The sequence below is a fragment of the Thermobia domestica genome, chromosome 5, assembly GCF_964235325.1.
Source record: "Thermobia domestica chromosome 5, izTheDome1.hap1.1, whole genome shotgun sequence".
Lineage (NCBI taxonomy): Eukaryota > Metazoa > Arthropoda > Insecta > Zygentoma > Lepismatidae > Thermobia > Thermobia domestica.
Window position 1 is genome coordinate 36207842 of NC_137458.1, and position 25700 is coordinate 36233541.

A 25700-nucleotide genomic window follows, 5' to 3' on the forward strand; every position below is an offset into this window, starting at 1 on the left:
AAAAACCATAAACTAACTAGAGCTAGGTCGGCACTAAGAAGCACGAATGCTATCTACTCCGAGTCAGGGCAGGAGCGCAGCGGGTGGGGTCAAGTGGTAGCGAGGAAGTACCTGTGAAGGGAGCAGGCGCATCAACGACAGTGGGTATGTAGGTAGACTAGGATGTCGCTAGAAACATACTTTCTTAACGCATTCACTGCAATTACCGGTAACTTAATAGTTAATGTTGAGACCTTGAATAGTTGATAATCTTCCCTGTATTTTCTAATTTTGCACCAATACAATATAAACAACACTTTCTTTACCAGCAACTTTGTGTTCTCGGAAAAATACCTTTCACTGCTGGCTTTTGTCAATATTATTTCACACCAACTCCGTATTCACATTTGAATATGTAACTGTTCCTTCATTTCCTTATTCTCAGTGCCTTCCTACATTTATCACACTTTCTGCTCAACTTCAGTAATTCGTGCTTCTCTACAAAATTTAATAACCTTTCTTGACCAACATACGTAAAACTAAAAATCAAACTGTCACATGGAATTGCCATTTTTGAATATGGAAAATTAATTTCCTCATTGCACTTTAATGTGTGATGTCAGCATGCCTCGATTAAAAATACTACCAACTACACTCAGCTTTTCACATTTCAAAATAGCACATTACACTTTTTTAGTTAGAATGGTTTTCACGAAAGACAGCAGTTCACCGTTTCTTTTCTGTAACTTTTTGTATTTCTCATATTTCGGGATCTACTCGCTATCACTTAACCCTAAATATTACGAATAGGGTTGCCAGACGTCCGGGTTTTCAATGAAATAATTATCTGGTCCGAAACCGGCTTTCCGGACGCCTGTTTGTTCCGGTTTCCGTTCTTCAGATTTAAAAAAAAAAAAAAAAAAAAAAAAAAAACCTGCACGGTATTGGCTTAAAAAGTGGATGATTTTACCTACTCCGGACATGTTACTTTAAACTTCCATTCTAGTACATCAGACATTTCTTATAAGACTTGCTTGAAAGAGATGCCGACTCCTGATTTTAAATTTCCACTTTTATTATTATTATTTTCAAGCAGGGCTTACGGTGACAAAATCCATTGTTAGCTTCAGTATGTAACTCTCAAAAAAATAATAAATCTTGGCTGATGAAAACCATTTTTGTATCTACCCAGAAATAAATAAATAAATGAAAATGTAATTACGCGTCTGACTTGTGTATTGTATGACGTTCACCTTCCCTTGATTGAAGTGTGCCCAAATGCATTGCAAGTTTAACCAGTCACAAACCTGTTTGGGCCCCCACAGAAGTGCGCCTGGCAACCCACAAAACATTCGTGCACTCCACTATCATGTGAGGACGCTGAACTCGAACGGGGTAATGTGTGAAAAATTTCTTAGATTCTGCGCAACGAACGAAAGAAAGAAGAAAAAAGAAAGTAAAAATAAATTAATTTTGAAAAGGTGGTTATGTCTACCTTTGGGTTCCCCTCAAACGCTATCTGCACCGTTTCACTTTCAGTTGATTCTTTCTGTAATTTTTACAGATCATTGCTACTGAATCTACCCTTGTACCATTTTTGTTCAAACGTACCTAAATTCTCTAAACTACTGGGTTTTCTCTGTATTTGTTTGAAATAAAAATTGTAGGTTTCAAATTGTATCTATTTAATTGGTATCAAGAAAAATTTAAATAAAATAAAAAAAAATGTAATGTGTACAGTTATGCTACATTGCTCTTGTTCAGCTGCACAGCATGTTCATCTCTATCTGCATTACATTTACTATATTGAACATTACTACATATTCTTTTACCGAAAAAAAAAAATCATTTTTATAAAAGTTCGCTTAAAATCTTATAAATCCAAATTGGTATTACATCATCCCGATTACTTATTAGAATCATTATGAATCATAGCTTTCAGTTTTATATTTTTATATACTGCAGGGAATTAAACATCCTGCCCCTTCAGGTTTTGTGTGCTATATTACTTATTTGGACATAAATTATTCATTACAAATTAATCAAGCAGGAATGCTCAACTGCTATTGCAATATTCATTAAATTCGCACACATCAACATTACATTCTTACCCTAACTTAACCTAAGCTAAACCTACACACAAGTACATACATAAACAAAACACAAAATATCACTCTATATATCAGCACATATTAAGCATAGGGACGTGCAAGAAAGCGAAACGGATATCTTTACCATAGTCTAATTTCCATCATTTTCTGTCTAATTTAGCGGGGGGGAAAATCGCTCAAGATGAACATCAGACTTTTTTTTTTTTTTTTTTTAAATAAAAGTATCGAAGACCGGATACGAAATTCGTACCATCAGTGACGTGGTGCAACTACACTCAAATATATATATTCCATTTCTTTTGAGAGTGTATAAAATATTACTAAACTATAGATCTTTCAGAACGCGTCACTACCGAATTCTCAAATTTCGCTTTGTATGTATCATTACGGTACTACCTAGTTAATTTGGTACAGGTTCATATTAAGTAATTTTTGCTATGCAAGCCTAAAGAGATATCGAAATTTCTATGGATTTATTTACTTTTTACATTGCATACTGAAATAAGAGACTGTACATGATATGTAAATTTTGATGACCCTCCCCTTTTCCAAAGAGAAACTGTTTTGGTTTACATGTGAATGGTCGAAAAGCAGCTGTATAGGGAATAAGGTTATTTACTCAAACATATTGTAAATGGATGTCATCTAAAACCAAATGCACTACACCAATCACGATTCTTTAACACAACTTATGGAGTTGGGGAAACTTTAACCGCCTTTGATATCTCTCATAGTTGTCGAGTTAGGCACCCTCAAAGTTACAATTTTCTCGGTTTCGGCATCTCGTAACTTTGAAACAAAGTTTTCATATATATATATATATATATATATATTCATATGGACTTTTTATTGTTTAAGTGTGAGGATTTCACCAGTTGATTTTGGTTACATAATAAATGAACACTATAACCTGAGGTTGGTGTCCCGGTTTTTCGTTTACAAAATCTGGCAACCCTAATTATGAATGTTTTAACAAAGTCGTTAAATCAGAAAATAACGTAGTAAGACCTTTAATTTCATTAAGAACAAAGCACGTATATAAATAAATTACATACAAGAAAAGGCAGTACAGTGGTATGCAAAAGTTTTGCTAGGAATAAACCCAATAGCAGAATATGCCGCGATCTGCGATTTGATCGCAGAAAATTTGCCACGCCTGTGCAGAAAAATTGACAGAAGAAGAAAAAATAGCCAACAGAAAAGTGTAAAATCATGCCTGATATATGTCTTAAATGCACGGACGACTCACGTAAATATACACTGTTTTTTTTTTTTTTTTTTTTTACATCGCCTAGAGCGTATTTTTAAAATCACAAGTGTTTCTTCTGCAGAAAATTTTGAAGAATTCATGCAGAAAATTTTTGACTTACAAAAGATCATCGCAGAAAGACAAAGAAGGTTCTGCCATCGAGGGAATAAATATTAATTGGTGAGACATAACTTTTACTACTGTTGGTTCGATAATTCAATACTGGATCGGAAATCGCAAAAGGGTTCAGACCAACGGGCGATAAGAAAGGGAAAGGAGTGAAATATGTAGAGTTCATGAAGCAGGGCACTGGATTAGAAAGGTTGGCAACCACTGCGCTAACCTGAAAATTACATGTATGTAGTGTGAAACAATCCATGTAAGTTTAAGTATATAGAAAGTTAAGTTTACCGTTGGTTTTGTTGTGTTGGAATATTTTAATAAACCTTATTTGTGTAGTTTTTGACGAAAAGGAAAAGTTGGACTTTATAATATGCACTCCAGCTGCGCATCGATAAGTAGAACCAGTAGAGTAGATGGGTTGGCTTAAAGTTAGGAAATTTGGACCCATTTTGTTAAAATTAATTCGGTGTCTGCCTAAGAATACCAGCTGGAGCAGGTATTGTATAGATGACCCAAAGAAAACAGCATATTAAACATGCTGTTTACTTTTTGTGATGGCCGTACATTATATATATTACGCTTACTTTCGCATATCTCTATTTTATTTCATGACAATATTAATGAGAATTCGATACGACTAACGTATGCAATGTTCACTTCTTAATCGTGTGTACTTTAAAAATTCCTTTCAACTATTGTCAAGAAACATTTTGTTGTTGCTGATCTCAGAATAAAACTTACAAAAATGTAGGCAATTAATCATAGCTCTCCTTTAATATAGGTCATTATCACTAATGAAATAGATTAACCATTTGGATTGTGTAAATTAATAGAAAAATATTTAGTCCACGTTTTACTTTCCTAGTTTGAAATAAAAAAGAATCAATGCTTTTCCCTGAGATTTTGCTTCTACAGAAGGTAGATCAGTAAAAATTAAGTAAAAGGGATATTCTACATACTTTCATTGTTTTTTAGGAGTAAAGTGCAATTTATTTCGAAAATAAAACGTGTAGATGCTAACTCTATATGTACAGATGAAATTGTGCTTAAGTGGTGTGGTTTTTGTGGATAATTAAGGATGTATATATGTATACGAAAGTAATCGGTAACCATATCTTAATACACTGAAGAATTTTATCCAGTGTGAATACACCACTGTCTATTTGCTCTTGTATACGTAAGGAATCTACATCCGTAAAAGTCACTGAGATATAGACGTTATTGAAACGAGGAATTAAATTTAATTGTTTGAGATCTGACAAGTTGTAATTTCCAAGTTCATTATTCAGATAATTTTGAAGAAGAAAATAAATGATTGTACTTTTCATTTGAGATGCATTTATTTCACTGTTAAATATGTAATCTCGTAAATATATTGGAAAAGGCAGAATGCTGAACCTTTAGAATTTCTAGAAGTACATATTGTGTGATACGAGTTATGTGCATTTTAAAGACAGACTAATTATTTTTCAGGGCTATGTGAAAAGGCAAGCTTTGTACGCATGTATGACGTGTACACCACCAATTGAGAATGAATATAAGCCAGCAGGAGTGTGCTTAGCGTGTAGCTACCATTGTCACGAGGGCCATGAATTGATCGAGCTCTACACGAAAAGGTAAGAGTATTCACGTACTTTTGTTATGTATTTTCTTTACACCATTGTCTCATCTTAAACTTCCGTTTCCAGAATTCTGCCGGATCTTGTAGTGTGTAGCTATTCGGACTCCACAGCGAATGCTTCACTTCACTATTCGTCACCCTGGACTGTTACGTATTTGATCCATGGTATTATTATCACTTTTTATTGCTAATAAAATTCCATCTGACAAAAGCAGTAATTTTAAGATTATATATTTGTGTTACAGTTTCGGTCTTAAAATATATATTACTGCTTTGGTCAGTTGGAGTTTTATTAGCAATCTTGAATTTTCCAAAGTTACAACAGGGTATCTATCGGTCACGAAATCAGGAAACAGTCATGAAAGTCACGTAAAAGTCACGAAATTTAGCTTTTGGGTCATGATTTTTTTTAAACTGTACAAATGTAAGCAGAGATTGGAAAATTTTGTTCTATAAAAGGTCAAAATTCGCCACCAAAAATGTCTATGGTCGGCTTTAGACGCTACCAAATCGCAAGCAAAGTACGTTTCTATCGCATGGATCGCTCTTGAAAATGTTAGGCAATTTTATGATTTGGTAAAGAAAAAGTCACGAAATTGTATTTTGGAATTTTAGTAGACACCCTGTACAATGAATAATTTAGAAATATCGCTTTTTATGTTGAAAGTTCTTCGGTAATCGTTCTTTCATTCTTTTTTCTAGCCTACGGTATCTATACTAGCATAGAATTGATTTTCCTATTCTTTCACGGTTACATTTTAGGGTTGTGAAGAACCTGGGTTTTAAAAAAAGCCCAGCCCAGTGTGTTTTATTGGGTAAAATCGCTTAAAAAAAAAAAAAAAAAAGGTTTTATAGTGTATGTACATTTAAAGTCGTATTTCACCTAAAATGCCACTTAAGCATTCTTGTCCTATTCTACACATTTAGAGTGAAACTGTGGAATTTCCTTGTCGCAGAAATGAAATCCATGAAGACTGATCCCCGTTTCGTGAGACACATTTGCACTTGACACTCGGTTGTATTTCGATTTATAGTTAGGAAGCAGTGGACAATTTTGTAGAGTAACAAAAAGGTAGATAATTTTATATATTATAGAACAAATAAAAATATACTCAAAATTGAAGAGCCAGTGACCGTGGATTTCTTTAACTTCCTGTAAACTATGTCAGGCAAATACTAGGATAACACTCCTAGTCAAGAGCCAGAGGTGAAGGAAAGTATCTTTATTTATAACTTTTGACACAAACGCTGTGTTACGCACATATATCAACAATTATTATCCCCTAGAATCTATATGCTTGCTTTAAAGTTTTTTTCCTTGTCCAGAGAGTATAACGTTATAATAAAACATTTTCTGTTCTTTTTGTTCGAAGATACAGGGAGATGACGTTTCTTAAAGTTTGCACTTGAAACGAAGCCACGAGTTACATATATTTCTGTTCAAGCTTTGCAAAAGTGGAAGTCGATATTGTTTGTTGGCACTTAGGCTCGCAGCTCATGTGCATGTATTAAAAAATGAACATATGAGATTTTCCCCCTTCTCATTCCGTTCCGTACACCCAGAAAATGTTATATTATTTGATTGTGAGCCAAACAGGGGAAGTGAGTGTTGTTTTAGCTGAAATTTATGTGCGTTGGATTTTTATTAACAAATTGTGATGCGTCGTGCATTAGAAGGATAAGGATGTAGTTACTAGCTTCGTTTGTATTGTCAAACAAAATTGCTAGTTTTCTTTCTTCCTCCACTATTCTAGGTATTGCAACGAAACTTGACATACATATTACGTACAGCCCATAGTACTCTTCACGGTAGATTGTGCTCGGATATCTGTAGCCAGATTTTTTCGAAAAAAAAAAAGAAAAAAACTCGTACATTATGAAAATTTTGAAAGCGCTCCTACTTTCGTGTACAAAATAATTGCTGAGTTTTAATGGTACTATGGTGTTTCGACAAACGCTGTACGCTTCATCGGTACCTATTCTCACTTTTCAAACTATTACCTTTCAACAATGATGAGGTTAAATTTTGCTAATGCAAATTCCTTGTGCTCGAACAGCTCTTCTCTTCATCTATTGTATTTCCTTGCTGTTTTAAATACAGCATGGGCATTACAGCGAAAACAATAGCACGAGCTTGCAACATTGTACCAAAGAACAAAAGAGTGCGCAAATCGACTGCGACAATACTAGAGCTTACATCACCATTTGATATTTAATCGTTGTACTTGACAAAGTGTTTTCCTGTACAGCTCTCCCCTTGGTAAGTCCGTTCCATTTTATTCCTTAATGTTTTTATTTTTATTCCTGTTATTATCCAACGTGACCAAGAATCCAGGGGTGTGTCGAAAGCTCGGAAGTACAAATACTAGTCAGGAATTATATTTATCTTTTAAGTAGAATGGTAGAATTCCTGAGCAAGGCTTAACGCTGTCTGAAATATCACACAACAATAAAAAAAATAATATAAAAAAAATCGTAACAGCGCTTGCTAAACGTCTTGGCTGACGAATTAAGAATGGATTTTTTTTTAATGTACCTTCGGTACTTACACGAGCCAGTAATTTATTTCGAGGGATGATTATGAAAAGATGGAAGAAATTTTTCCTGCAAAAAGCCCTCCTTTTAGATGAGCTGTATTCAACTACCTATGAGAAACAGTTTCTTAATAGGGTTTTAAACGCCTTATTGTAATCCGTGGCCGCGATGGCTCAGTGGTAGAGCGTTCATTTCTGATACATGGGTTCCCTGGTTCGGTCCCAGCTCGCGCCAAGTGGGATTTATGGTGGACAAATACCATGTGCGTGGGTTGTTATGTAATTCTCCCTTTTCCTCCCACTTTCTTCATTCCACCATTTTATTCATTTCTCATCACCGTCTCCTTTAATGTACATGACATAAACGTGAGACATAAAACTCAAGATTTCATTTGAATCTTTTGCCTTATTGTAATCCATCTCATGGGGGAAACAATTAATCCTACTGAGGAAATCTTTTTTGAGTATTGACAGCTTTTATCGAACTGAAAATAAACAGCCGGTGGAAAAATAAGTGAATGAAAGTATAGGAGGTTCACAGAGAGGTAGCTGTAAAACGTCATTTTCAGGTTCCATTCTGCATTCTAGTATGACGTCCTGCTGGACGCTTCACTTTCCTCTTTTCATTTTTCTATTCCTTGTTTCCATCCCTTGAAGATTTGGCAAAAACGTTTATAGTGTACTTTGTTTCTTAAAGTAGTAAGTGGTAGTTTTTACCGTTTCTGTTCCATTCATTGTGGGATCTTTTGTAGTCTTAAGTTTTCTAATGATCTCTTATGTGTAAATCATACCAAACAACTGTAAAATGGAAAATGATTGTAGTTTCTGAAAAAGCTGATATACTTTCGTACACTTTAATTCAGATATCTACACGGTTCGAACTTCAGTACAGGTATACTCGTTCCTTCACAGTAGCAAGCTCGTGTATAAATATCTGGAGGTGCGTTCGTTTTCTTCCCAGTCTATGGCAGTCAGAAGGGTATTTGGATGGCCATTATTGCCGTGACTATAGTTTGTAAAGGTGCCTATACTTTCAGCTGTTTGATAGTAACATATTCCTTGTGATAACGCCAACCTAACGATAACAGGTTGCTAAAAGTTACGTTCTTCATCGACATGCCTCCTCCCACTATACAATTGACGGTTAGAAAGTTAGACACATCCCTGTCGCACATTGAGCAACACTTGTTTGCATTATAATTATTTATTACCACGAGAGTACAGGTTTTTATTCTATCATTTTTCAACGTAGTCATCCTGCTTTTCAATGTGCCAGGTCCACCGTTGCACAGTTTTCCAATACCGTCTGCAAAAAAAGTTTTTGGTTTTCGCAGTAAGCCACGAATGCACTGCTTCCATCCTCTGTTGATCGGAGCTGAATCGACAGCCTCTGAGAGCGTCTTTAAATGGACCAAACAGATAATAACCAGACGGGGCGAGATCGGGATTGTATGCGAAATGTTCCAACACCTAGAAACGCAGCTTCTGAAAAGTGTGAGCTGTGTGGGCAGCAGTATGTGGACGCGCATTATCATGCAACACAAGAACATCTTACGACAAGCCACCTCTACGTTTATTACGAATTGCAGACTTCATCTTGCTTACTATGACATCACTGTACCTTTTACTGTTGACTCCTTTTCCAGGTAATGTTCTATGATTGGCCCTTGTAAGTCGTAAGTCCAAAACACTGTAAGCATCACTTTCCCTGCGGAAGGTTGATTCTTGAATTTCCTCGTGACAGGAGATCCGGGGTGCTTCCATTCCATGCTCTGGCGTTTGTCATCTGGTTCAGAGTGGTGAATCCACATTTCATCTCCAGTAATGATTCGCCTGAGAAACGCTTCACCTTCTTTACTATAACGGTCCAGTAAGTACTGACATATTCTTATACGGTTTCACTAGTGCTCTTCGAGTTTTTTCGGAATCATCTCACACAGACTGAGAGAGTTGAGTCTGTTACGCATGATGTCATATACAGAATCATGACTAATCTGCATATGGGTTGCCATTTCATCAACAGTGACTCGTCTGTTATTCAGAATCAAGTTACGGACTCGTTCAATAATGTCATCAGTTGTTGCTGTAGCAGGTTGTCTCATCCTTCACCTCGTTTTATCACTCCTGAAGTGTTCAATCCAGTGGTAAGCACTTTGCATTTGTCTCCGTATTCTGTTGAAAGTCTTCTGTGAATTTCCACTCTAGGTACACCTTCAGACCACAAAAAGGATGACAGAACACTTTCTTCTGTGGTACACACGGAGAGTGGCGCGGCCATCTTCTCAGCAGCGCAAAGCGGACTCATATGATGACGCTGCAACCTACTATAGTTGAAGCCAACGATAACACCTAGTGCCTGGTGAGCACACAATGCCGTAGAGCCAACCTGACTAAAAATAGAAAAATAATGCAGTTCCTTAATGACTTACCCTTATATATATATAATTTCATAATCCCCTTAAATATTGGATGCAGTGATGTGGTAAGTTGCTCAGACTATTTTCAGTGCAGTTCATAACTGACAAGGAATATTCATTTCATCAAAACTTTAGGGGTCGTGATTGCTCAGTGGTATAGCATTCACTTCTGGTGCGTAGTCCCTGATTCGATCCCAGCTCGCATCAAGTGAAGTTGTGATGCCGACAAACACCGTGTGGGGAATTTTGTCGGGGTTCTTCCACTTTTTTCATTCCATCATTTAATTCATCTCATCTCTGTCTCCTTTTTAACCTACCAGGGATAACGGTGAGACGTAAAACTGAAAGATTTTATTTATTTTCAACAGAACTTTACATTTAAATTTTCTCCCTCTCAAAAATTTATTTGGTGAGGGGAAACTTGAGTTGGAAAACGTTCGCAGACAGGTTAATTTGGATGCGCAAAAGAAAATTAATAGTAATATTTGTATCTGTTTTTTTTTTAATCTGTAACACGCACAGGACTCACTAAGATTGTGAAGAGAATGTAAGCATGTATCATGAAGAAAGAAAGAAAAAAAAAAGAAAGAAACTCACGAGAATGCAACACTCCTTTTCTATGTCGCTCTCTTTTTCTTTAACACGTAGTTCCAAGTATGAAATAAATCCTGGAAGTTGTGTATCAACTGTGTGTTGGACTTACTGAGTACAAATATTTAATTCACTTGAAGTGTAGACAGAATGTATGACCCTATAATAAAAAAGAAGAAAAGGTGTGACAAGGCTAGTCTGTTGTACCAGAATTAATTCTGCATCATAACGACTCTCCGTGGTTTTATTATTATTATTATTATTTACATAATAACATGCTAGTTTCAACCACGTTTGCCTGCTCAATGTATAATTCCGCATGTTACAGATACTACATAATTTCATCAATGCATTTGTACTGGTTCGCGTTTCAGTCCTTTCCATATCCTATATACATGCCCTGACGGAGTCTTCAGTGTGAAGTTGTTAACACATGTTTGTTAAGTTTTATTTTACATATCAAGTGCTAAAAGTAAATCTTCAGGTGTATTACGAAATCCTTAAGTTTCATGAAATCAGTTGTTTCTTTTTGTGTGTGAAATCTTGAATATAATGTTCCTTAATTTTTCTTATAGGAACTTCAGGTGTGATTGTGGCAATAGCAGGTTTCCTAACAATAAGTGTAATCTTGAACAGGTAAGATACTTATCATGTTTATACGAGTGTTCATTGTATTTACATGTTTGAATGTTTATATGTTTGCACAAAGAAAAAGGGATTTTTTTCAAAGTAAAACATGACACTAGAATGATTTTGAGTAAATGTAATTCCTTCTATAGAAGAGCACTAAAAATGGAGAATTATTAACTGTAGGCAAGCAGTACCTGTTACGTCGTGACTTCTTGCTTCATGCATTTGTGAGATTTCTCATAACGCATGGAAATGCTATTTGATGACGAATGATTGGAAACAATAAGTTTATTTATTTATATATATGCAGTAACTTGAAGCATGTTATGTACTTCGCAAGAATAATTACTACGTCCAAATTCCATTACATTGTTTCGGCAAACTTATGGCCTTTGTTGGTAGCTTAAGGCTAACTCTTGTCTCCTGGTGTCAGTTTTTACTAATCGTGTGTGTCCTATTGAACAATGATTGAGGTTAAAGCTCTTGCTAATGCAAATCTCTTGTGCTGGAACAACTGTTCTTGACAAAACAAATGTAATTTCGAGTTGTAGTTATTGAAATTTGCTCTAAGGTACATATTTCAAAAGCAAAATTTTACCTTGCAACTCAAATATGTTCCTATTTGGGATTTCATTTTCGCAATATTTCAGTTATTTCCGTGACCATGATCCCATGTGTGATGTAACGAGAAACTATCATCTTATTTCATATTATAAAAACTTTTTTTTTTTTTCTTTTATGCACTTGAAAGTTTTACATTATAATTTTACTACGTTATTACTAAAATGCTTGCAGAAAGGTTTGGGTATTTCGTAAGCCGTCGCATAAAGTTCAGAAACTCTCTGCTTTGGGGGTACTTGTTTAGCTATAATTTGGAAGTACATTTACTACTCGATAATCTCTCAGTAGACTTCAATTTTCAACACTACATCCCGAATGGTTTCAAAGCATTCATAACAGAGTTTTCTTTTGGTAACAATTTTCTTGTCATCTCAATGTTCCATCTATTGGCTATGCTGTAGTCAGCTGGATAAGTTTTTGGCACCTTCATATACTGTAAATAATCGTAAAATTATTATTATTATTTTAAAAATGTTTCGTTTGATATTTTTCAGAGTAAAAGTCCAGAAAATGAGCTCAATAAGTATAATCAGAACTTCCGTGGAATTTACTGCACTTGTCATCGCCCGTATCCTGACCCTGATGATTCAACTGAAGACGAAATGATCCAGTGTATTATTTGTGAAGACTGGTTCCATGGCAGGGTAAGAACGCATTTTGATTCTATAAGAAGTATGTTCCTTGATAAATATAATAAAATGTGTCATACATTTCTTTATGTAGGTTGGAATCATTTGTTTGTACATGTCGTAGTATGAGACATTACTATTTGCTCAATATTTGTTTCTCTCTTATTTGTAGCACTTGGGAAGTCCAATTCCAGCTCAACATGACTATGGAGAAATGATATGTGAATTATGCATGGAAAAACATAAATTTTTGGGGTTCTATATGGGATGTGCAGGTACGATTACGTTATTACTTTATTATATATGATTGCAAATTTAGTTTTTTTTAAAAAAAATATTAACTAAATAAAATTATGTAAAATGTTGTGGTTGCTTGGTAGTTTATACATAGGAAGGAGGATGAAATAAAAGTTGTGAGTCTCTTTATTACTGGGTCAGAGCCATTTTAGGTTTCCTGAAGCCCAAATTCAGGGCTCCTTCTAACAAAACTTTTCTTTAATATTACTTAGAGATTATTATTGACAAGAATTTAGAGTGGTAGCCAGCAATTAAAAAAATAAAAAAAAAAAAAAAAAAAAAGACTGTACTTCTTTGGTGTTTCCTTAAAAGAGGATTAATCTGAGTATAACATGTTAATTCTTAACGTTGTTGTTTACCATTTTGAAATTTGTCGTGAGGAGAACGGTAGAAGAAACCGTTAAAATATGAAGCAAAGGCATTGAAGCCACAAGAGAGAGAATGTGTTTCATTTTAACAGAAGTGTGCTTCTTGTTATTCTTATTACAATTAAAATGCTATTTTCCGCAAGAAGACGATAACTTCAAGATGTAAATAATTCTAGATAAGGTATATGTTCAATGTTTTCGTACCTTTCTATTTTGTTTCTTGTGTTATCTTCGAGTTTTTCACGTTTCACATCTACTATAAGAATCCTCTAATCAGAAAAAACTTACAGATCATTTGTAATGTTGTTTTAAAAAGTAATAATATTGAACTACTGTGTCAGTTGCATGGTTAAAAGGTCGATTTCAGTCATTTACTGTGTATTTTGAACAACGATATGTTCTTATTTAAGCATGTAATTTCCACGTTCCATGTTCCTATCAAAGAATACTTTCCCTTAGCTGTCTGGAAAATACTGACAGTTGTCATCAAAAATTGGACGTCGGATATAATTTTTTTGGACAGTCCTTTAAGGAGGAAAAGTGTTCAGTTTGTTGTTGCTTATTGAACAGCTAAGCAATTGAATGATTGACCTTACGTTTTTATGTTTATTGAACAACTGATCCCTTGATAATTTCACTTTTATAGAATAAACTCGTGTATAGATTTGCTGATGAAAGAAATGATGATTTTTTTTAAGTGCTGGTATTCACCATGAACACTAGGATTTGAAAAAACCCAACGCACTTTTTTTTTTTTTTTCGTGTTTAAAACTCAAGAGGTACAAGATAATGTTTTTATTTTATGTACCCAAGAACACAGTTTAGTAACTATTTTTTCGGGTTTAATTTAAAGTTCCTTTGGGATAACGATTTTTAGTTGAAGATGGTATCATTGCCGTGATTTACAACAATTTTCTGTTCACTGGTTGACAAAGACTTCAAGAGTTTATATTTTTAAGAAGTTCGCTAAAACTCCTTTATATGTTGTCTGCCCGTCCTGGAGACAAAACTTCTCAAGAATTACTCGATGAATGACCCACCAATTTCGGTCACTGTAGAGGGTTAATCAATCTTTAGAAATCGAGGTTGTTGATGAAAGTGAGATTAAATCAGAAAATGGTGGAAATCAATCATTTCTAGTTTTAGCGTTGATAACTATAGAGCAAGAACAGTCATATGTAGAAGTAATTTCCTGCAATCGATTATTTGGCCCAAGAATACATTTCATTTCCATCCTTTAGAGGTTCCATCACGGCGCAATTAAAATACCGCTAATTTTACAGTAATTATGTGATATCTTCAAGTGGATAAAATATAATTGAACAGCGGAACAAGAGCTCCCTAGACAATATTATTTTACATGAGGTACCGTTATTATGACTCACTTATCTGCTTTCGATTTCCAGCCATTTAGAAAATTGGCATTTATTTTCGCGTTTCTAAATGGCTGCAAACGGAAAGCTACTAGGTGACCCGTGATAACGGTACCTCACGCAAAATAAAATTGCATAGGGTGCTCTTGTTCCACATTTCGATTATCTTTTATCTATTTGAAGATATCACATAATTACTGTAAAATTTACGGTATTTTAATTTCGCAGTGATTAGGCCTCTTAACTCTGTTCTGCAACCGGATGTGATAAAATCCAGTGCAACTTCAGGTTTCAATATTGATCGCTATGAATAAAAACTGTAATAAATAGGGGAAAGCGGTTTTCTTCAATCAGTTAAACGTTCAAAGATATATTACATGTCTACTTTAATTCTCTACTAAAACCGGAACTGGTAGAAATTACTACCGCTTACGGTTTTAATATTGAGAAAATATCACGCTATACAAACCAAACTCCTTCACGTGGTGTACATATGATACTGCTCTACTTGTTCTATTCGTGTGGTTGAATTTCGTGCTTCTGCTGTTCAGTGTTGGTTATAGAAGTTTAGTGCCTATTTTCAGCATCCAGGCTGAGACACAGGCCCATAGTTTAACGTGAAATCCGAACCACTGTTGTGCTCCAACCGGGACCACATACCATAAAGGCGCGCTAGCTACTATACCAGCATGATTAGAATGTACCGTAGTATTTTGTAAGTAATTAGCATGTTGAAACTTCAACATTTAAATGGGCAACTTTAATGAATACGTGTAGTAGAGCGCTTACCTTTGGTGCGTGGGGTCTCTGGTTCGATCCCCGGCGAAGTAAGTTTGTGGTGGACAACATCGTGCCCGTGGCTTTTTTTCGGGGTACTCCCACTCTTCATTTCACCAATTTTTCCATCATTCACTTGCTTTTCCGTCTTAGCCTAACAAACATAATAGTGGGCCGTTAAACTCAGATTTCATTTCTTTTTTCCTAATGAATGCGTTATTATACATTCTGACTGACTGCAAAAGCAAGCGCCAAAAAGTGGAAGAAATTAGCATATGCTGCCATTGGTTGAAGTTCCTTTTTAAATGAATATATATATATATATACACACACATATATATATATATATATATATATATATATATATATATATATATATATATATATATATATATATATTAGGGATGGCCAAAATTTTCCGGAATACGGAAAAATTCCGGAATTCAGAAAAATTCGGAATTCGGAAAAAATCCGGAATTTAGAAGAAAATCTGAATTTTTTTTATTTTAATTTCCGGATTCCGGAAAGTAAAAATTCTGGAATTGGTCATCCCTAGCTAGTAGCTGTTAAAAGAAAAACACAGTAATTAATATATATATATATATACTGTATTAGTTTCTTGTAGTTGAATATGTCTTTATCACTTACGTAGACAATTGCTACTGCTTTATGAGGAAGGTCTTATTTTTACACACAAAAAAGTCGCCGGTATGTCTCAAACATTATCGCGTTCCCACCTGCAGCTGCTCCAAAGCACTGCAAACTACTTTTTAACCAGACGAAAGGCAGTGAAGGAAAAGAAATATCAACAAATATTCTAATAACATTCGCTTATTGTCAACATACCTATGTACAGTAAATACAAATTTATAATTTTTGACTTGACGAAGTATACAATGTAATTGTCAATAATTAACATAAGCAGGCATTCATTAATTTATATTAATATAATTATTAATAAAACTAATAAGCGGGTGATTGGTGACTCAGTGGTAGAGTTTTCATCTATGGTATTCTAACTCAGGACATGTGGGTTTTCGATGGCTAATTTTGTGTTCGAAAATTTTCCCGGTGGTACTCTTGGTTCCCTTTCTTATATTTGTTCCATCATCACTCACTAACGAATTTAGTTTATCAAAACTCTATAGCCATATATTCATTCTGTCCGTCAGTGAAACAAACAGTCTCAAGAACTATCTGATGGATTACCATCAATTTTGGCCATAATGTACAGAGTCAATAGTTAAGAATCGAGTTCCCTGATGAATGTAATATTCAAACCGGAAGCGGTACAAATCAACCATTTCCGGTTTTAACGTTAATCATTATATAGTAAATATGGTAATAGATAGCGAGAAGCGGTTTCTAGTAATCGACATATATAACATTCATGTAGATAGAATGTTACCCAATTTGTGCATCTGCTGAAAATAATGAGCTTAGGTATTTAGAGAGCATTTTCCGCTTTAGAAAATGTGTGCTTGATAAAGAATGTAGAGAATTAGCTGAGTCAGGCACGTAGCTAGAATATGGTAATAGGAAGGGGGGGGGGGTCTGTCACGAAATACTGTGGTTATTTACCAGGGGCTCAATCATTCTAAACTATTTTATTGGCAACATATATTGGTTCGTTTAGCCAAGATTTCTAATGGGGGGGATGATATGAAATATTGTGGTTACACACCAGGGGCTCGATCAATCTAAATATTTTACTGACAACATACCCATATTGATTGGTTAGGACAATAAAATGAGAATATGTTAGTAAGTATTTTAATAAGAAGCTATGAAGAAATCTCGAGTAAAAGAATATAAAAAAGTATTGAAAAAGATATAGTCTTCCGAGGTCATTCGAACGGTGTCGAGAAATTTGAGCCCTACCTCAAGAATAGGGAAAATTGCGCCTGCGGTGTACCTCCACCGGGAAGTTTGAGCCCTGCGAAATAAAGGAACCTATTCGAGCTTACGCATTTGCTCGGAGGGGCTGACATTACAGCATAAACAATCCTCCCCCCACAACCATGCCATTTGTGATTTATTATCATTGTGGCTATATAAGGGGAGAATAAACTTCAATATAAGCCAAAAGAATACAACGGATCAACGCAATCACTGCTTCTTCCAGAGATGATTTTAGGGGAACACTGGCCTCCCCAGAGCTCTCAGAGTGCCCCTCGGAGGAGACCAAAATAATACGTCTATAATATAATAATAAATAGAATAGTACCAGCAGTGACCCCTCTCCAGAATACTAAGTGTGTCCCCCCGGAACATTTTTTGTGAAAGAACGACTGAACGCAATTGTGTGTTTGAAGTGTAATTCCAGCAAGTAAACACACTGTACGTAGTTTTCTTGATAATATTACTGACCTGATTTTACATTCACTTTACATTTTCTTTTCTATATTTTGTGTCCTGAAAAGCCAAACAACTCGCAAGGATTGTGAACAGAGATATCTGGGTAGAGCCAAACAGCCTTTTGTAGATTAAATTATACTCTTTGATTATATTAATAAATAATTATATATCAGTCATTTATACTTTTATTGTAAATTTTGTAGTATAATGAAAAATTGTATTTGTATGGATTGCCCTTTAGTGAACTAAAATTGTATTTTTTTTCATTTGTTCGGAATATTATAACGGATGGAGTAACTCACTGAGACGATGAGAGGCAAGCCTAGTTCAAGTGTGAGTGGAAGTTACTTTACACAATACAATAACAAGTTGAATTGTAGGGCGCTAACATCCCAGTGCAAATATATTCCGAGCGCATTTTTCCGTATTTTTGTGGTAGGGCGCAAATTTCCCGGGCGCAAAATTCTCTTTCAAGGAAAATATAATGTCCGTGAAGTTGACAAGCCACTTATGTCAGACCCCAATTTCGACTTTAAACGTCGCTAGTGCTACGTTAGTGTTCGATAGTGACGCAAATCGTTAGTACTCCACAGATAACGTGTGCTTTTTTAAATAATGGATATAAGTCTTCTAACTTCATGCCAACACGCCCACTTCTAAGAATCATCTCAAAAATGAGGTTAACCGTTAGAGCAAGTAAGTGCTCATTAGTGCCATTAACATTAACGTTAACGCCTCCATCGTACGGCCCTTTGAGTAATAACAACACCACGCTCTTTGCTAGAGTCTCAATGCGTCCCTATATTCTCGCGAACATAATGCGCAATGTGTATGTCCCCTGACGTGCCGAAGTTAGTTACTTTTTTTGCAACTATTGTTTATCTGTTATTGTTTATTGTTTATTGCTAGTTTGCAGAGTAGTCCTTACATTAATATGCCATTGTCCTTGATAATCATTGCGTATTTACAGGCAGTTTGTTATTATTGTTAGAAGATATCAAAAAACAACAGATAAAATCTACTACTTAACGGTTCATATTTTTCTTTTACAGTACATAAACGATTAATAATAATAATAATAATAAGACTATTCCAGCATAAAAGTTATCAATTGCATCACACTGGCAACAAGCGACGCATATTTTAACTTTATAAAAATTCGTTTCTCACGATTTTCTGGAAAACTATGTATGATAACATCTTCATTATGTCAAGTTGTTTATCTCAGTGTGATATATGTATTACCTCTGGACAATATCACAGTAAAACAAAAATTAAATATTAGGAGTACATCGTACTTTTGGACTACATCTCATTAACCATGGGAAGATTGAGTAGTGTATACTTTAGGATGTAAGTTTCAGCTTAACTTGCATCATACATTCTTAGGATTACAAAAAGAAAAAATAATTTTTCCGAATTCCGGAATTTTCCGATTTTACTTTCCGGATTCCGGAAAGTAAAAATTCCGAAATTGGCCATCCCTAATATATATATATCTGGGTGTCTATCGGTCACGAAATTTAGCTTTTGGGTCACGATTTTTTTTAACTGTACAAATGTAAGTAGAGATTGGAAAATTTTGTTCTATAGAACGTCAAAATTCACCACCAAAAATGTCTATGGTCGCGTTTAGACGCTACCAAATCGCAAGCAAAGTACGTATCTATCGCATGGATGAAAAGTCGACCTAATTCGCACCCAAATTCGCTCTTGAAAATGTTAGGAAATTTTATGATTTGGTAAAGAAAAAGTCACGAAATTTCATTTTGGAATTTTAGTAGACACCCTATATATGCTTGTTCCAGTCGTAAAATCCATTTAAATTGAAAAATACTTTTTTTTTTTTTTTTAAGAACTAGAGAAATTTCTTCAGAAAAAATGGTACTTCATACTGAAAAAAAAAAAAAAACTGGTTATATGTAAATTATGAAGCCGTGCTCAAGAAATACACTGAGCTCGTCTCTAGAAAATTAGTAAAATCTTTTATCAAGAATCCTCTGCTAGTATTGTTTTCCACAAAAACAAGTGGATCAAGAGTGTCTCAATAATAAAACCCTTACATCGAAACAATAAAACGTTTTTATAAAGTGATGAAACTGTTCAGAAAAACTTAATCAATGAAAGGTTAAGTCCACACTACCATCTTTTAGTATTTGAAGCTAGCAGCAATTAATATTCTAACCAAGATGTACAGATTTCAAAGATTTAGCTTAATAAAGCATATGTGTAATTTCTGGTATTTGTCAGGTTTTTTGTTTCCTTACGAAGTAGAAATAACCTTCTTCAAATGTGTTCATTTTTTTGTTCAGTGATAAAGGTAAAAACATCTGAAGGAGACAAAAGTTCAGGAGCAGATAATAGTGAGCAGCCAATAAAGACAGAAGTGGCAAACGAAACAGTTGACGTGTTGAAACAGGTAAGTTGGGATTAAGTTGTACAGTGCCTCATTATGATAGTCATATTCTCTTGTTAAGTTTCTTCACCTAATACAGTGAATTAATTCTTATTATTTGTGTATAAATAGATATATAATTTCTTGGTTAGTATTTTTCACAATGAAGAACTAAAACTATAATGCAATTAGTGTATATGTACTTACAGAAAACTTTAGAATTGTCCTTATCAATAAGGGAACTCATAAATGAGTGTGGTTGTTCATTATTCTAAACGTTTCTTCGACTTAAACAAGTGAGAAACCTGAATATTTCTTCAAAATGTAAAAGTCGGCTTACGTGAAATACCTTATGTGCTTGACCGAAGAAGAGACGATCGTACTGCGTTCAGTATCAAATTACGCTTATTTCTTGCTTAAATCTAATGTGTAAACCCTCCCTGCTAACCAGCGCCATTCTTTAATACACGTGGTACTAGATACAATTTGCAGTGGGAGACCATTGGACGCATTAAAGAGGTTTGGACTCCACGTTAAACGTTAAGTTCACATCTCATATGACCTTTGTGCAGAAAAGGAACGGTAAATTTCTATTGGCCAATACTTTTCAAACAGTGACCAGCTTGTGACCTGCTGGAACCAGACGTTCTTGTGTGAGCTGCTGAAACCAGACGTTCTTACAGTCTGAGAGATAAGTGAGAAGAATGTACTATTGTCCATATGAATAAAGAAAATTGAGAAAAAGCATTTCATATTAAATAATAATTATTTCACTGCACAGAAAATTGTCCCAATAAGCCAGTTTCACTCATATAAAATTAATGTTAAATATACGTTGATAAAATATGACTTGTAAGGTAGCACATCTTCTGAGGGATTAAGATCACTATATTTGGTGACCGAGCTTGGCCAAAGATGGCTCAGCTTCAGACCAGAGGCTGTGTCCACAGCTTTGCACGCTTCTGAGTTCGGTTCACCTCGGCTTGTTATTATTAAAGGTTAGAGGATTAAAATATTGCGCGACTTTTGTTTTGATTGCTTTAACGGCTTTCAAGATATTTAAAGTCCCGTAGCTCCTATCCTTCTGGTCCATAGCACCTTAAATTTTGCTTATTTTCATTTCTCATGGTGCTCTATGAGATGTGCTATATGGTAATCAGATTTTAGCGACAACTTGTGGAACCCTCCCGTGTAAGAGAGCAGCTATTTACGAGGAAAATATTTTTTATTGAATGTAAGTGAATTAGCTATAGGGGTTTTCACAGGGTTTTCAAACTGTGCGGCGCGCCTCTCTGGTTGTCAAGGGAGGTGAGAGGACTTAAAAAAGGTCTTACAAAGGATCATATTTCAATTTTAACCTAAGTATCTGACTTACCACAATTTGTAATTATTAACACTGGCTAATAACATTAAAAGGTGTAGTCAGTGTGTACAATGTAGATCACCTCTGTTGATGAGATATTTCCATTAGTGATTAAAAAATAAAACATAGTTTATCATAGTTATAGTCTTTCTTTTAGGGACACTTGTATTTATGTTTTGACAAGGGAGGCGCGTTCAGATTTTGGTGGTTGAGGGGAGCCTCAACTGCAAAAAGTTTGAAAACCCCCTGAGCTATAGTATAAATACAAGATTAGATAAATTCAACATACATAGAACAAAAAAAAAGTAATAATATGGTAACATAATCAGTTTAAATATGTGAATATACCTTTAACCTGGATCTTATTTTCCTCATAATTATATATTATAGCATGTTTACATATACATAATTAGAATTTAAATTAAATAATATATTTCATTAATTTTTGATTGTATACATATCACTGGACAAATGAAATACCAGCATGGGACACGGAAGTGTCACTTGCAAATAATAAGTGTTTGCTTTAGATTGTATTTTTATTTAGTTTTAAGGCATATTTAATATATATTAAAGATTATTATTATTATTATTATTATTCATGACTGAAATAAAAGGTTTAATGTATACTTTTCTCTGCCACTGTTAATTTTATGTCGTATTATATTTTTCAGGATAGTGAAGTCAAAGTTGAGTGTAATGACACCAAGAACTTCGATGTGCAGTTGTCAGGTAACGTTTATTAACATTTCTCAGAAAGATATATGCTTCAGCGAGTTTTATTGTAGAATTCTTGTCAGTGAATGTATTCCTTGATTTTTTTATTCATCATAGTTTTGACGTCATATTAGATTTCTTAATAAAGATGTTCTTCGCGTATTCTGTCAGTTTTGTAACGGATTACCAAGGGAAAATGAAATATTTCGAACACAAATCTATGCCTACCCTCAGAACAAAGGACAAATTTTACTAATCAAATTGTGGTAGACAGTATTGTGCCCTTTTTTTCCCCTCGACTTTTCTAGTTTCCTCCACATTCTCAATCTACTAAGTCTTCTATTACTACTCATTTTCATCAATCATCCTTCTGTTTTAGCCTACAGGACATAATCATGAAATGTAAAACTAGAAATTTCATTTCATTTCATGTAGGGTGCACACAGGGAAACACAAAAGGAATTGTCCGATAGTATGTGTATGTATACCTTTGCTGAGGATGAGCAAAGACTCTCTGACATAAATCGACGTATAATTAATTGTTAGTTTTCCAGTGCACAGTTCTTATTACATAATATGTTCCTGTTTCAAAGGTTTTAAGAAATTGTTTAGAGAGTTCTTGTATGTAACCTCAAACGAGGCCACGTGCATGGCTGTGTGCGTTGTTTTTATCACCGATTACGTAGGTCTACCTTTTTCCATATTAAACGTTTTCAGCCCTTTCACACTCATTTATTTCGACATTGTCTGCTTATATAATATTCTGTTCTGAAGAATACGAAAGAAGCCTTGACTAGTCTAAAGTGTAGAGGCTTTGTGAATAGGGTCATTCCATAGGAAATCGCCAAATTTGAAACTAAAATGTGGCTCATATGTTTTAAATTTTCTTCAAATTATGTACATGTGTTGTGGTATCCTAACATAACACACTTCTAATGTTTTACAGCTCTACCTCAAAGGGAAAAAATGAAATGAAATCTTTGTTTTACGTCCCACGCTTATGCCGGTTAGGTTAAAGGAGACGGTGATGATGAGAAATGAATGAAATGGTAAAATGAAGAAAGTGGGAGGAAACGGGAGAACCCCGAGAAAACCCACGAGCAAGGTGTTTGTCCACCACAGTCCACACGGCGCGAGCTGGGATCGAACCCGGGACCCCAAGCACTGGAGGTGAACGCTCTGCTACTGAGCCACCGCGCCCCCCTACCTCAAAGGGGACTGCTGTAGAAGTCATTCGAAATTTGGGGGTTTTGTGCAAAAAGTCCGCCTTCGACTTAAAGTACTGAAACCGCTAGATCTCCGGAGATATTAAAGCTGCTTGAAAATGGTTTTCACTAAAACAATCTTAGAATTTGTAGCATTTAAAACATTGTAGTAATGAACTTCCCAAGTTGGGTTAAGCATATGAATTTCACCATCAAAGAAAAAAAAAAGAAGAAAAAATATCAAAATTTGGCAATTATTTCTAAAAAAGCCCACCTAACATCAACCTCAAATTTTCAAAATAAGTAGCTCTGGTATTCTTGTTTATCGTATTAAAAAATTAGGAGGGTGTTTTTCGATATGTTGAAGGAAAAAAAATAATCTCATTTTTTTAAATTTTCTAGTAATACGACTTGCATGGCTAAGTATGTTCCTTTACAATGGTTGGTTGCTCTTAAGAAAATAATAATAATAAAAATAATAAAAGTAGAAACCCTTCTTTAAATGTAATTTATAAAGTTATTTTAAAACAATGTGTGTCTATTACGCAACCTATATAGTGCTGATTGATTTAACAAAAGAAACACTGAACAATAGTGAACTATCGTTATATAATACACAAATAACATTTACATGTTTGGTTGATTGTAAACAATTTTAAATATTGAGCCTAAGATCTTTTATCACCAATTTCAGAGAAGTCTCAGTAGCTTGAATTTCTTCAGAAATGCTGTAATTTCTGCCAGTACCAGTTGAAATAATGAGTACTCCAATATTAATGATACAGTTTTCGTATGGAATCCAGCATGTGTCAGGTGTTTTTGGGCAGAAAAATATTTTCTTCGGTCCATAGGGATGAAGGAAATTCACATTAGTCACGATGTTCCTGTGAATTCTCAACTATTTTTCCAATTCGGGGGCCGCGGTGTCTCAGTGGTAGAGCGTTCACCTCTGGTGCTTGGGGTCCCGGGTTCGATTCCAGCCCCCGCCAAGTGAACTTTGTAGTGGACAAACACCGTGTGCGTGGGTTTCCTCGGGGTTCTCCCACTTTCTTCATTCCACTATTTCATTCATTATTCATTATCACCGTCTCCTTTAGCCTAACCGACATAAACTTGGGACGTAAAACTCAGATTTCATTTCATTTTTATTTTTCCAATTCACCATTTCTCTTCAAAGATGCACGCAATAAATTGCTCACATGAAAAGATTAATGTTTTTCGATTCTGCTTAAGTATTTAGAGTGAATGAGATACACGACTTTGAAAAAGATACACGACTGGTGTGTTCATAATGATGAATTTCACGCATCTCGTGCAACGCTATGGCTTCTACAATCTCTCTTGAAGCATTAGACGAAGGTTTCCAACATATTCCAGCATAAAAAAAGCGTTTGGTTATAGTTTGACAAAATTCGAAGAAATCGGCAACAGTAACAATTCGGTCATCCAGTGAACTCTAAACTAGCATGTCTCGCTAGACATTTCAGCGTATCACAAACGCCATCGCAAACACTTTTGCCGTGGTTTGTGGCAAAATAGTTCCACTCACAAAGGAGTTCAAAATCACTCATGCAGGCATAAGTTGACAAAGTTTTTTTTAATAGTCTTTAATATCGGGCTTCTGGCCCATCTCCAAAGTAGATAACGTGTTGAATCTGAGGAAAAACATAGTTAACATGCTTCAAAAGAATAACTTGGAAAGCATAAAATGTAACTGTGTCGTGCTTTAACATATCATTGACACAACATAATGAAACATTTAATAACACAGGGTGTCTACTGGTCATGAAAGTCATGAAAGTCATGAAAAAGTCATATATTTTGCTTAGTGGTCATGAAAGCCATGAAAAAGTCCTTTATTTACCCAACTGGTCATGAAAATCTGAAATCTCAGAGTATATTTTTATACTTCATACTTTTATACCTCATACTGCATGTACTGAAACAGTTGTATCAGGTCAGTAATTGTGAGAATTTCCCCCACCAGTTAGTGCTGGCTAACTGGTACTTTACTGTCTTCCTAGCTGCTCCCCATTTCATCTTCTAGTCTCTGTAATATAGTAACAACTTTTTCTGTCCAACTTTCTGATCTGCTATTTCTTTACTTCTAAGAAATGTAAATTGTGTATTTTTGGGCCTTTAGACTTATACAAATAATATTATTCGTTTGAGTTTGCAGATTTTAAATTTGATGATCTATTTTTTTTAAAACGAATTTCTTTTATAATTTGTTTTGTCTTTGGGGAGTTCTCTGAGTGCTTAATTTCAGACAAATTTCTGCTAGATGGATAATTATACTCAGAATTAAAACTTCAAATACAGTACAGAGTGATTCACTGGTA

At 34.8% G+C, this 25700-nt stretch overlaps 1 protein-coding gene across 1 annotated transcript in view; it reads left to right on the forward strand.

Moving 5' to 3' along the window:
• The window catches only part of LOC145685859 (putative E3 ubiquitin-protein ligase UBR7), a 47091-nt gene that overhangs the window by 2949 nt on the left and 18442 nt on the right, over positions 1–25700 (forward strand). The window contains exons 2-7 of the mRNA XM_081758502.1: positions 4936–5078; positions 11201–11261; positions 12371–12520; positions 12678–12780; positions 19991–20097; positions 22111–22168. Coding sequence (XP_081614628.1) covers positions 4936–5078; positions 11201–11261; positions 12371–12520; positions 12678–12780; positions 19991–20097; positions 22111–22168 — 622 coding nt within the window. The remainder of the gene's footprint in view (positions 1–4935; positions 5079–11200; positions 11262–12370; positions 12521–12677; positions 12781–19990; positions 20098–22110; positions 22169–25700) is intronic.